The sequence below is a fragment of the Rhinopithecus bieti genome, unplaced genomic scaffold, assembly GCF_001698545.2.
Source record: "Rhinopithecus bieti isolate Rb0 unplaced genomic scaffold, ASM169854v2 scaffold_10223, whole genome shotgun sequence".
Taxonomy (NCBI): Eukaryota; Metazoa; Chordata; class Mammalia; order Primates; family Cercopithecidae; genus Rhinopithecus; species Rhinopithecus bieti.
Window position 1 is genome coordinate 3,062,747 of NW_016806659.1, and position 13,204 is coordinate 3,075,950.

General features: G+C 38.7%; 1 protein-coding gene across 3 annotated transcripts in view; it reads right to left on the reverse strand.

The window, feature by feature from the left end:
* The window catches only part of WDR33 (WD repeat domain 33), a 113,935-nt gene that overhangs the window by 58,663 nt on the left and 42,068 nt on the right, over positions 1 to 13,204 (reverse strand). For all 3 annotated transcript variants that reach the window (XM_017877357.1, XM_017877358.1, XM_017877359.1), the window contains exons 2-7: positions 9,440 to 9,666; positions 7,575 to 7,643; positions 6,830 to 6,934; positions 3,819 to 3,914; positions 3,475 to 3,626; positions 1,700 to 1,797 (exon numbers count right to left, since the gene is read on the reverse strand). In XM_017877357.1, the coding sequence (XP_017732846.1) occupies positions 1,700 to 1,797; positions 3,475 to 3,626; positions 3,819 to 3,914; positions 6,830 to 6,934; positions 7,575 to 7,643; positions 9,440 to 9,643 (724 nt within the window). In that variant the 5' untranslated portion in view covers positions 9,644 to 9,666. The remainder of the gene's footprint in view (positions 1 to 1,699; positions 1,798 to 3,474; positions 3,627 to 3,818; positions 3,915 to 6,829; positions 6,935 to 7,574; positions 7,644 to 9,439; positions 9,667 to 13,204) is intronic.

A 13,204-nucleotide genomic window follows, 5' to 3' on the forward strand; every position in this document is an offset into this window, starting at 1 on the left:
CACCTCGCCCAGCTAGTTTTTTGTATTTTTTAGTAGAGACGGGGTTTCACCATGTTAGCCAGGATGGTCTCGATCTCCTGACCTCGTGATCTGCCCGTCTCAGCCTCCCAAAGTGCTGGGATTACAGGCTTGAGCCACCGCGCCCGGCCAGAGTTACTTTTAATAAATAAAATCATTTCATTTTCTCTAAGTTTCCAGGAATTTAAAAACTTAGAAAATGTTTAAATTGTTTCTGCTTAACAGCTAAGACTAATAGTGAGGAAAGATTCAACATGAGTGTGGCATTAGGCTGGGAGTCAAATGATAAGATTCTAGTCCTGGCTCTGAACCTATTTTGCTTTGAACATGTCATTTACACCCTTGGGATCATGGAGTTCATCCATAAAATAACTCAGACATGATCATCTCAAAGTCTCTGTCTCATTCTGAAGTTATACAATATTATGACCTTTATAGTGAGTAAACTCCCTCAATGTGACAGGTTCCCTATCCTTATGAAAGCTACATCATACAGTACTGTGGATAAACCCTAACAAAATGTGCAAAGTCAGGAGTGTTTAAGCAAATGTGATGGAAGATACTGGCTTGAAATATGGGCTGAAATACAGGTTAAAGTATCTCAAGAGTCTTTCCTGTCTGCAAAGCATCAATATTATATGCTACAGCTAAAGCTCTGAAAACCTGTGAGAAACTTAACGATTCAACCGAGGCAACTATCTCTGCTGACTCTTGAACATAAGAGAAAAGCTCTGAATAATAATTTGACACCCAACACCTGTAGCACCCATCCTCCCACCCTGTATTTATGTGTCAGAGAAAGACAGTATTTTTGTGGCATCCTGGAATCAAGGGTATGGAGTAGAAGGTACTGTTTATTAAACAGTACATTCAACAGGTTCATACTAAGCGCTTGAGAAAACTACCTTCCTACTTAATAAACTAACAGGATCCAGTGAGAAGTGTCTTTGTTGTGATGTTTGTATTGCATATATCCAACAAATTCCTTAACTCTACCACCACTGAATTCACGTAACTCACATAGATGTACTGTTAATATTTCAACAGTCCCACTTTATAGAGTCCAATATTCTAATGCAAAATCTAAAATAATCGAAGTGAGAATATGGACTTCAGTTATAGAATGAAGTAATACACAGAGGTTTATTAATTAGAAAATCAACAAAAGTAAACAAGCAATGCCACCCGAACTTAGTAACACGCAGGCCATGTAGTACAAATGTGGTGTACTGAAAAACCAACCGCTTTCAGAAATAGTAACACTAAGAAGTGTAGCTTGGATCCCTCTATCTTGTTGGTTAATTCATGTTGTAAAAGGACTGGCAGGGGAATGACAGCTATCTAAATCAAACCACAGTGTCAATATGCTGGGAACAAGTACCCTGGCTACAAGAAAGGAAAAGGAATACGGCCCTAAAAGATGCACACAGATAAGCAAGTAAGGGGGGAGCGTTCTTGTATTTAATTTATAGCTGAAAAATTCAAAGATAACACTGGTAGTAAAAACCTACAAAATGACTGTGAATCAGAGAAAGTGTTGGTTTTTTTGAAGAGCCTGAGACGGTGTGTATATGTAAGAAAATTGAATGGAGATGTAAGCCAGTATTGTGGTTTTGTGATGATTTAGCCACAAATGTCTTCCCTATTTAAATATTCCAATCAGTACTGTTAGTACACGTACCTCGGAGAATTCTTTCCTCATGGCAACGAAGAAAGTCCCAGATTCTAACAGTGCCGTCATCAGAGCATGTAGCAAATTTATTATCCGTGGGTGAGAAACTGTTACATGAAGACACACAGCAGGGGAAAGAAGTCAGCATTTAACAGATAATCTGTGTTTCTCAGACAGGGAAAAATAAAAACACTGTGCTGCATTATAAACAGGAGAGGGAAGAATCCAGTGAAGAAGCCCTTAAAGCGAATGTCGTCAGCTAACATAGGCATCTCATCAAAAGAAGTCTTCAACAGAGCAGTTGTTTGAGTTTTCAATCATCAGTATTCTGAGAACTTCAAGTGTGTATTATTAGTGCTAATGCTATCCATGTTCCTTCTCTATTTTCTATCATACCAGGAAATCACATGAAGCTGCCTTAAGTGGTGAAACTAAATGGATTCTATTTTTGCAGTATTCCCATAGTCTTTTAAATTGCACACGAATACTGCTCCCAAAATTATCATCAGCTTCTGCCTCAGACACTTCATGAAATGATAAGCTGAAACAATGTGGGCTGTCTATTAAAAGAATGATTGCTAAACATCCCTACATATGATGTTTCTCATCCATTCCAAAGGTCTGTAGAAAATTTTCACATCTTCCTGGCAAGCTATTCCATGAATGTTGCACCTTTTGAGTAAAACTTTAAAATAAGGACATTCGGACTTGTGTTTCAAGCCAAAGAATCTGCTGCAAGAAGGATTCAGTTTTTCCCGGTAGTGAAAGATCATTCAAGTTTCTCAAATAACTCTAAAAACTCCCTTGAACTTTGGAATCCTATGGCTAAGAAAGGACTAGCTGTGTAAACTCAATGTATGGGCAAGACACTAAGGCAAAATCTACAAAGCAGAAGCATGTTCATCCAACAATTTGTTAAGATTCTGAAAGGATAAGCAAATGACTACAGTGGATGATGTTTCTATAAAGATGTCAACCTCCCCCACACATGGGTGGCACAACCTTAAAGAATGCTGCTTAGCTTTATTCTGAGGCTGCAGCAATTCTTCAGGCTTGTATTTGGAACTTTTCCCCCCAGGTTTACTATACATACCTCACTGATGTGTAAAAATATACAACTCACTGAAAATATTTTAAACTCCACTTATTGTATACATTTGCATAAGTGATGTTATCAACAGTGAATCAGAAGAAAAGTCCTAGAGTCTTCTTGACAATGATCTGCTTACAGCTGCAAAGCTTGAAGAACCCATTCATTACTCCATTAATGTTTGCCACATCCAGTTATCTGTGAGGGTTTTAGTCCTATACTTTCCTTTGGAAGTCGTGGCATAACCAAGCCAACCAGGTCTTCACTTAAGCCTTTTTCCACTTTGTGTGAATTCTGAAGTTGTTTTCTGCAGGCTTTAGATTTTATTCAGTTGCATAATTAAAGACTGAATTCTTTATTTGGAATGAAATATTCTTGTCTTACACAGTAGATAATAAAAAGGAATAACGTATACACATTATTAATCATAAATGAAAAGAGAAAACCAGTGCAAAATGCGGCAGACAGTACATCTCTAACATATTGCAAAGGCTGATACCGGGACAACACTACTTGAGAAAGGTGCCAGCAAAATGGTGAATGTGTGAAAACAAAGAAAAATATTGTGTTTATAGGGTGCAGAAAATTTCCCAGAATCTGACAGAGCCCATGCATCTCTGCACCCAGAATACACTTAGAGAATAATTTAACCATGACAATAGGGACTACAGAAAATGGTATATTGTGTATAAACCTGGCCTCTCTAATCGCCTCCTTATGTGCCTGGAACATCTTGACGTTGTTCATGTTCGACTGCCAATATTTCACATATCCTCCGTGGTCTGCTGTCAACATCCACATGTCATTATGTGACCACGTCATGGCCCTCACTGGGCTGTCGTGAGCCTGTGAAAACAGAAAACATTAATTAGTAAGGTGCTGCTTCAAAGAATATATGACTAAAGGCTTACAAGAGCATATACTGACTCGAGGCAATAATTTGTCCAATTCTAAGTTTAACAATGCCAATGAAGTGACTATATCTCAAGTTCTTTATAGTACCATAGGATGATACCACCATCTGGTGATTACTATTACCTGTAATATTGTTTCAAAATTGAAAGTGAGTCCATTCCACAAGGTAAACTCCCCACTAGAAGCTCCAGTGACCAAGCGTCTTCCTTCTGGAGTCCACTAAGAGAGAAAAAAAGACAGGTTATACAAGGGCACACATCCTCCAACTTCACTAATTTTGACATTTTAAAGGTATTTATAAAACACGAATAACTGACATTAAATAAATGAAACTGACTTTTGCTTAAATGTAACTCAACTTTATCAGAAGTACTTTGTCAGAAAACAACACAGAGCAAGGAAAGCTCTAGTCCCTTGGCTTATTAGCTGAATTAAAGATACTAAGTACATTATGAGTATACGCACCTACTCACTAAATTACACGCACCTATGCATGCTAAAGACCATTTCAAAACAGAACATGCGAAGACCTCATTTCCCTAGGCTATATGATAGACTAACATAAATAAGGTCACCAGAACAACTCAAAGACTGGATAAAGGATTTGGTGCTTACAAGTATGAGAGGACAAATTCAGAAAGAAAAGTTACCAGTGTTTAATTAAAATAACAAGACAGGCCGGGCACAGTGCCTCAAGCCTGTAATCCCAGCACTTTGGGAGGCCGAGACAGGCGGATCACGAGGTCAGGAGATCGAGACCATCCTGGCTAATCTGGTGAAACCCAGTGTCTACTAAAAACTCCAAAGAACTAGCCGGGCGAGGTAGTGGGCCCCTGTAGTCTCAGCTACTCGGGAGGCTGAGGCAGGAGAATGGCGTAAACCCGGAAGGCGGAGCTTGTAGTGAGCTGAGATCCAGCCACTGCACTCCAGCCTGGGCGACAGAGCGAGACTCTGTCTCAAAAATAAATAAATAAATAAATAAATAATTAAAAAAATAACAAGATAATAATAAGTGCCAATTTAAGGACACTGAGGCTATCAAACTCTTCCCGCAGCTAAATATATTTTAAAAAAAAAAAACTGTAAGCTCTCCTCCGTTCAAAGTACCAAGCAGTGATAACTCCTAGGCTGATCTACTCTCAAAAAAAACCATAATAGTGCCATGACTAATTAACACTACACCAACATTTTTAATTTTTTATTGATACACAATAGATGTACGTATTTTCAGGGAATGACAATGCCAATTTTTTTTTGTACTTTTAAGTGCACCTTTTCTCCTTTTAAATTAAAGCCCTTTATTACTTTTGCACTTAAAGCCCTTTAAATATTTTACATCAGTATTTTAATGTCACAATTTGCATACTAAAGGAAATCTGTAGCATGTGATGGCTAATTTGAAACATTCAAATTTTTTGTTTTTACTTTTTATTTTCAAGTTTCTATGATGGATCACATCCTCATTTTCCTTCAATGATGTAAACATACAAAATGTCAATATAACAATCCTATTTTCCAAAAACTCTCACAAAGTTGAAAAATACAAATACATATGTGCTTATAGAACAGTAAGATAGGATATATAAATGAAGGTTATTTCTTAAATTACACAAATATATGTGACAATTTGGCTTTTTATTGCTTACCTGTAAGTCACAGTTTTGATTATCAGATTAAAAGCCTCGTCCCTTTCTAGTTTCCATTATCTGGTATGGATCCTAACCCAGTCAATACTACAGACAACCAAACTGTAGACACACAGCCCACAGTCTTTATACCTTAACATCTTTTGATTTTGATTGCGCCTCTACTATGTGCAAATTCTTCCTAAAACCTTATAGTGTAATCCCCAAATGAGAACATTTACCCACCTTATAAGATATGGCGTGCTCGGATTTTATTCTTTTCAAAAAGGTTTTCCATGTTATGCTAAGAGGATATTAAAATCAGCTGCACATCATATCCCTTTGACCAAATTCCCTGATTAAAAAAAAAATTATACTATACACTGGTTGCTTCTACTCACATAACAATGTTTCTTTTTTTTTTGAAATGGAGTTTCACTCTTGTCACCCAGGCTGGAGTGCAGTGGCGCAATTTAGGCTCACTGCAACCTCCACCTCCCGGGTTCAGGTGATTCCCCTGTCTCAGCCTCCTCTCTCAGCTGGGAATACAGGCACATGCCACCACGCCTGGCTAATTTTTGTATTTTTAGTAAAGACAGGGTTTCATCATATCGGTCAGGCTGGTCTCAAACTCCCGACCTCAGGTGATCCACCTACCTCAGCCTCTCAAAGTGCTGGGATTACAGGCATGAGGGATGTGTCTACTGCCTAAGGCCTCTTAGGCAAATACTAGGCGTAAGACTAAATGCAGCTATTTCTATGGAGTTCAGACTGACATCTCTCTCCCAGGACCTTTTGGTTCTCCCTGTTGTCTATCATACTCCTCTGATATCAGAAGATCTGCTTATTTTCCTCATCTGCCACAATCATCTTTTCTCGGTCTCACTTTTTTTCAACTGTTATTTGCTCAACTTAAGATTGTTAACCATTCTACACCTCTGGATACTGTTAACCAACAAGTGCATTAGCTAGGAAATGGAATAATCGAAACACAAAGAAGAAAATGATTACATTATCATCTATGAAAATCAGGGTTACAACTAAAAATTATATTTTTAAAATTTCAGTTTAAATGTATTAAGTGCCTAGTAGGTACCTTCACAGAGCTAAAAATTACGGTACACCCTAGTTCTTCGGCTCTCAGATGTTTTCCTGCCTAGTAACTCCTAAGTATTCTTCATTTACCTTGGGATGCTGCTGTTCTAAATAATAACAAAAGCATTCCTATTCAAAGGCAACTCTGAGACCTGCTACAACATGTATCCATCTATGGAGAGAATTCTACAGAAACTGCCACATGAAGAAAAACAATCCAAAAAGTGATATCTCACTCAATGGTGATAAAGTAGATAAACAACTGGATATTCCAAAATAAAATTACTAGCAATAAACCAATTATAAGCCCAGATATACTTTTAAAATAATGTTTAATTTTCTTTGCCCTGTCAAATACATTTGCTATGTAACTCTGGATTAATTTTCCCCCAAAATATCCAACAGATTACTTACCCTAACAACAAATACTGGACACTTTACTTTATTTGTTGATGTCCGAACAAATTTTGTTGTTACTGCATTCATAGGATTATTCAACATTCCTATAGGTGGGACCAGCTACAAAAAAAGAAAATTGGGTTCTTAGAGCTCCTGATTACATACAAGGCAGAAACCAGAAACATGGCAAGGTAATTATTTCAACATTTAAAGACAAATTTGGGACCATATAAAACTTTCCCATAAAAACTATTATAAAGAATTATTACAATTAGCTTACTAATTAAGTGAAGAAAAGTGAGATACAGGAAAGTTAAATACCCATTATTACTAAACAAACAAGAAAATCAAGTACCAGTACTAACCCAGTACAAGTTGGTACAAGTACTAACCCAGTTAGTACTTAAAGTCAACACAATTAAACATGTTCACATAAAGCTTATTAAGTTCAAGTTTAAGTTTTAAGAAATTTAAAATTAATTTTCCAATTACAAGACTTTAGATTACTCAGCTTCTTTTGGACATTGCTTTAAGCCCCAAATCAAAATTCACCCATCATTAGATCAAAAGGAAAATCTAAACTGAGACAAAAACATAATGCACGGTTTACACAGATGTGTTATATTATCCCTTTGGGAATATTTTAATTATAAAAATGTAAAGAGAAAAGACCATTCTGGACTTGAAGTCATGTAGTTAAAGCTAAAATATTCAAGCAAGGAAGTGTGTATTAAGCTAGTATGACACATCATATACTTACATCATTGTAATAACCTGCATCAGGCTGAATTGCCCGCATATCTCTCTGATCTCTTTGCCATATTCTGTTCTGTTAAATAAATAAATAGATCAATTAATGACTATATAGTCTAATTATACTCAATTTGAAATTAACAAAACATAAGCCATATTAAAAATGGATAAACAGAATTTTAAAATATTATTTTCTAATTATACTCAATCTGAAATTACCAAAACATAAGCTATATTAAAAATGGATAAACAGAATTTAAAAATACTATTTTCTAAAATAGTGGGTGCCTTAGAGAGCTTTCCCTTCTGATCCTACTAACACTGCTTAGAACTTCCCTCCTCGTGGTGCCTCACGCCTGTAATCCTAGCACTTTGGGAGGCCGAGGCAGGCAGATCACTTGAGGTTAGGAGTTCAAGACCAGCCTGGCCAACATGGTGAAATCCTGTCTCTACTAAAAATACAAGCCAGAAACTACTTGAACCAGGGAGGCCGAGGCTGCAGTGGGCTGAGACGGTGCCACTGCACTCCAGCCTGGGCAACAGAGCGAGATTCCATCTCAAAAAAACAAAAAAAACTTCCCTCCTCACTTTATCATATTGGCCCCTACCCACTCATCCAAGATACTGTCAGCTCCAACACAGTCTCCCTGATGCTACCTTAAGAAAAGGAAACAGCAGAGAGGGTAAACAGACATCCCCAATTCCTTCAAAGCCCTAAGCACAAAACAATTCCTCATATCTTGCCCTTGGTCTTCTTAATTCCTCTCAAATTCTCTCCTAGCCTACTTCCCCAATTGAAATTCCCAGAAAAATCAAAATCTGTCTTTATCTCTGAATCTCTTTCTCCAGTATGCCTGCAACATACTAATTAGGCCCAATATGCAAATAAGTCTTTACCACAGGTCTAAAGTAATGAAAAACAGACAGATTTTCATAGGAAGCCAAACCTAAGACCAATGAACCTAATGGGGTAATATTAGTAATAATGCTAATTCCTACCTTAACCCAAGTAAATTTAAATAACTAACGGGAAACTGTAGGTAGACCCCTGCCTTGACTTTACTATCTGAGTTGCTTTTACCCTGTAGGACTGCAGTAGGCGTTCAGTCCTCAAGAACGTAAAGCCCTTTCCCTGCCTCTAAGTACCACCTAACACCAGGGCTTGGAAGTGGGAGAATCCATGTTCTCCAAGCCATTGTCTCACAAAAATATTCCTATGTTGGTAGTCTTTTATTATTTCATATACACTGCAGATTTAACAAGTGTTTTAAGATTGGCCTAGAGATTAAAATACTCCCTTCTAATTTGTGAACTTTTAGAGCAAATCCTGTTTCTAAAATGGGGTCTAACTTTAATAATTTTTTAGAAGATGATACAGGCACAGAATTTTAGAAAGTGCTGGTGGTTTGAGGTTCTTCCTAAATGAGCCAATTTGAAATTCCACCTTGTCCCACTAATTCAACTAACACAGGTATACATAACTTACTACACTACACCTAGAAAATCATCTTCTTTTAAATAACCAGGGCAGGCACAGTGGCTCACGCCTGTAAACCCAGCACTTTGGGAGGCTGAGGTGGGTGGATCACCTGAGGTTAGGAGTTCAAGACCAGCCCGGCCAACATAGTTGAAATTCTGTTTCTACTAAAAGTACAAAAATTAGCCAGGCATGGTGGCAGGTGCCTAGAATCCCAGCTACTTGGGAAGCTGAGGCAGGAGAATCACTTGAACCTGGGAGGCAGAGGTTGCAGTGAGACAAAACCGCACCATTGCACTCTGGCCTGAACAACAAGAAACTCCATCTCAAAAAAATTAAATGAAACAAATAAATAACCAAAGTTTGGTCATCTGAAGCAAATTAATTAGGCTTACCTCCAAATACTTAATTACAGATGGATTGTAGTCTATGGTTTTTCGGTTTACAGCTTTTCTCATTCGTTTTCCATCAAAAGTAAGCTGTTGCATTGCTTGCTGTTGTGCAAAATCAGGTCGCTTATAAAACAGCTGTCGAGGTGCCTGGTGCTGGAACCTTGGCATATGGAAAAAACGAGGAGGAGAACCAATTTCTGTAGCCATGGTGATGTTTTCCTTCTAGGATACTAGGATAAGGAAAAAGTACTTTCACTTCAAATATCAGCACTGCAACAATGCCTGAAAACATTTTTAAATTAACACTTTTTACACTTCTTTTCCCTTATCTAACATGCATCATTTCCAGTTACACAATGAACTACAGTCATGAACATACAGCTACTCGGGAGGCTGAGGCAAGAGAATGGCATAAACCCGGGAGGCGGAGCTTGCAGTGAGCTGAGATCCAGCCACTGCACTCCAGCCTGGGCGACAGAGCGAGACCCCGTCTCAAAAAAAAAAAAAAAAAAAAATTAGCTGGCGCGTGGTGGTGGGCTCCTGTAATCCCAGCTACTCGGGAGGCTGAGGCAGGAGAATCATGTGAACCCAGGAGGGAGAGGTTGCAGTGAGCCAAAATCACATCACTGCACTCCAACCTGGGCGACAGGGCAAGACTCTGTCTTAAAAAAAAAAAAAAAGAAAAAGAAAAAAAAAATTCACTTAGAAGTTTGATGATAAAACTAATTACTTTTATGTTTATTGTTAAGACTCCATTTTATACAAGTCATTAAAAGCTCTTTAAAATTTGACTTATGTTCTTTTAAATTTCCTAGGAATAATGTAGAAAGAGGAATAAACTACCTTATTTCATATCTATAATGAACAAAGAAAGTACGTATGCCCAAATTTCAGGAGCAAAATACCACAAAAACTTATTTCTCAGTATGTATTATTTACATATTTACAAAGGTAACCTCAAGTTTATATCTGAAGAGAAAAATGTTAAGACCTTATAGTTTTCAACTTCAACGTTCTACATTTAAACTTACATGCCAATAATACAAATATGCATGATTTTAAAATAAATTTTAAGCACGTTTTAAAAATCAGGCCAGGCATGGTGGCTCACATCTGTAATCCCAGCACTTTGGGGGGGCCAAGCAGGAGTACTGCACTTGAGGCCAGAAGTTCAACACCAGCCTGTGCACATAGTGAGACTCCATCTCTACAAAAAAAAAAAAATTGTTTTAATTAGCCCAGTGTGCTGGTGCGCACCTGTTGCCCCAGCTACTCGGGGGGCTGAGGTGGGAGGATCACTTGAGCCTGGGAAGTCAGATCTGCAGTGAACCATGATAGCGTCACTGCACTCCAACCTAGGTGACGGAACAAGACCCTGTCTCCAAAAATAAAATAAAATTAAAAACTATTATAAATACAATAAAGGAGAGAAGTTAGAAACATTTCCACAATAGCTTTTGTTTTCAAAAGCAGAAAAGACTGTGGCCACCATTATTTGTCTGTATTCTTTTTTTTTTTTTTTTTTGAGATGGAGTCACTCTGTCGCCCAGGCTGGAGTGCAGTGGCTCGATCTTGGCTCACTGCAAACTCCGCCTCCCGGGTTCATGCCATTCTCCTGTCTCAGCCTCCCAAGTAGCTGGGAGTACAGGCACCCGCCACCATGCCCGGCTAATTTTTTAGTATTTTTAGTAGAGACAGGGTTTCACCGTGTTAGCCAGGATGGTCTCGATCTCCTGACCTCGTGATCTGCCCACCTCGGCCTCCCAAAGTGCTGCGATTACAGGCGTGAGCCACGGCGCCCGGCCATTTGTCTGTATTCTTAAAACTGCCTTATCTCACTCTCTAGACACTAAACAATGAGGCTGAAAAAAATTTGGATTTCCTTTTGATGAAATAGTCTTGGATTCAGCCTTGTCACATTGGTCCCTCCTAAGACCATTAAATTTGAATAATAATAACAGCAACGAGGAGGAGGGGTGGAGGGAAAAGAAATCCTGACTTTCGCATACCAAAAATAAATAGTGCAATAAAATATGCATTTAACTTGTGTTACTTCCACCACTCTGAAGCAATCCCAGAAGGTCCTTGGCAAACATTAGCTTGAAATAAGATGAAAAATATTCTATGTCTTAGAGCTGTGCGTGAATTAAACGGCAGAAAAGCACTAAGCAGTTGATTCAATAAGGCTGGTGGAAGACTGTTTACTCAGTTATTCCATGAATCCAATTAAGTTTCAGCATCCCAATTTCAATTACCAGCTTCAATTCAGATGTCTGGGCCAGTAATTCTAAAATAAAGCAGTTTTGGAAAGTTTTTTTTTGTTTGTTTTTTGCTTTTTGTTTTTTGAGATGGAGTCTCGCTCTGTCGCCCAGGCTGGAGTGCAGTGGTGTGATCTCGGCTCACTGCAAGCTCCGCCTCCCGGGCTTAAGCAGCCCTCCCACCTCAGCCTCCTGAGTAGCTGGGACCATCAGGCGCATGCCACCATGCCCAGGTAATTTTCTTGTATTTTAGTAGGCTGGTCTTGAACTCCTGAGCCCAAGCAATCCACCTGCTTGGGTCTCCAAAAGTGCTGGGATTACCGGCATGAGCCTGGACCACGTCCAGCCCAAAAGCTTTTTTTTTTTTTTTGGAGACAGTCTCACTCTGTTGCCCTGGCTAGAGTGCAGTGGCATGATCTCAGCTCACCACAACCTCTGCCTCCCGGGTTCAAGCAATTTTGCTGCCTCAGTCTCCCGAGTAGGTGGGATTACAGGCATCTGCCACCATGCCTGGCTAATTTTTGTATTTTCATTAAAGACATGGTTTCACCATGTTGGCCAGGATGGTCTCAAACTTCTAGCCTCACGTGATCCACCCGCCTCAGTTTCCCAAAGTGCTGGGATCACAGGCATGAGTCACAGATCCCAGCTCAAAAGCATATTTTAAAATTATGACTTCCAAATCAAATACCTAATTACATTAGAATAAAATTATTCTAACAGTATAGTTTCTATTACTATAAAATGAGAATAGATTTTTTTCACAAGTCAAAAGGGATTTAAATAATATTCAGCTGCAAAAAAGAAATTAAGTTGATATAAATACAACACGAATATCAAAAACATTATGCTGCCAGGCACGGTGGCTCATTTCTGTAGTCCCAGCACTTTGGGAAGCCAAGGCAGGCGGATCACAAGGTCAGGAGATCGAGACCATCCCGGCTAACACGGTGAAACCCTGTCTCTACTAAAAATACTAAAAAATTAGCCAGGCATGGTGGCGGGCACCCGTAGTCTCAGCTACTCGGGAGGCTGAGGCAGGAGAATGGCATGAACCCAGGAGGCGGAGTTTGCAGTGAGCCAAGATCGAGCCACTGCACTCCAGCCTGGGCGACAGAGTGAGACTCCATCTCAAAAAAAAAAAAAAAATGCTAAGCGAAAGAAGTCAGCCACAAAAGTCACATATTGTGTGATTACATTTATATGAAAATCCAGAACATGCTAATATACAGAGACAAAAAGCTAAAAGATTAGTGTTTGCCAAGGGCCGGGGAATGAGAGGAATGGAGAATGACTGCTTAACAAAAATAGAATTTCCTTTTGGGATGATGAAAATGTCTTGCAACCTGACAGAGGTGGTGGCTGCAAAAAAACTGTGAATTTACCAAATCCTACTGAATTATACACTTTAAAATGGTTACAACAGTGAATTCTCTGTTATGTGACTTACCTCAATTAAGGAATAACAGGCTTACCAACTGAAAAAATTTTTTTTTTTTTTTTTTTTTTT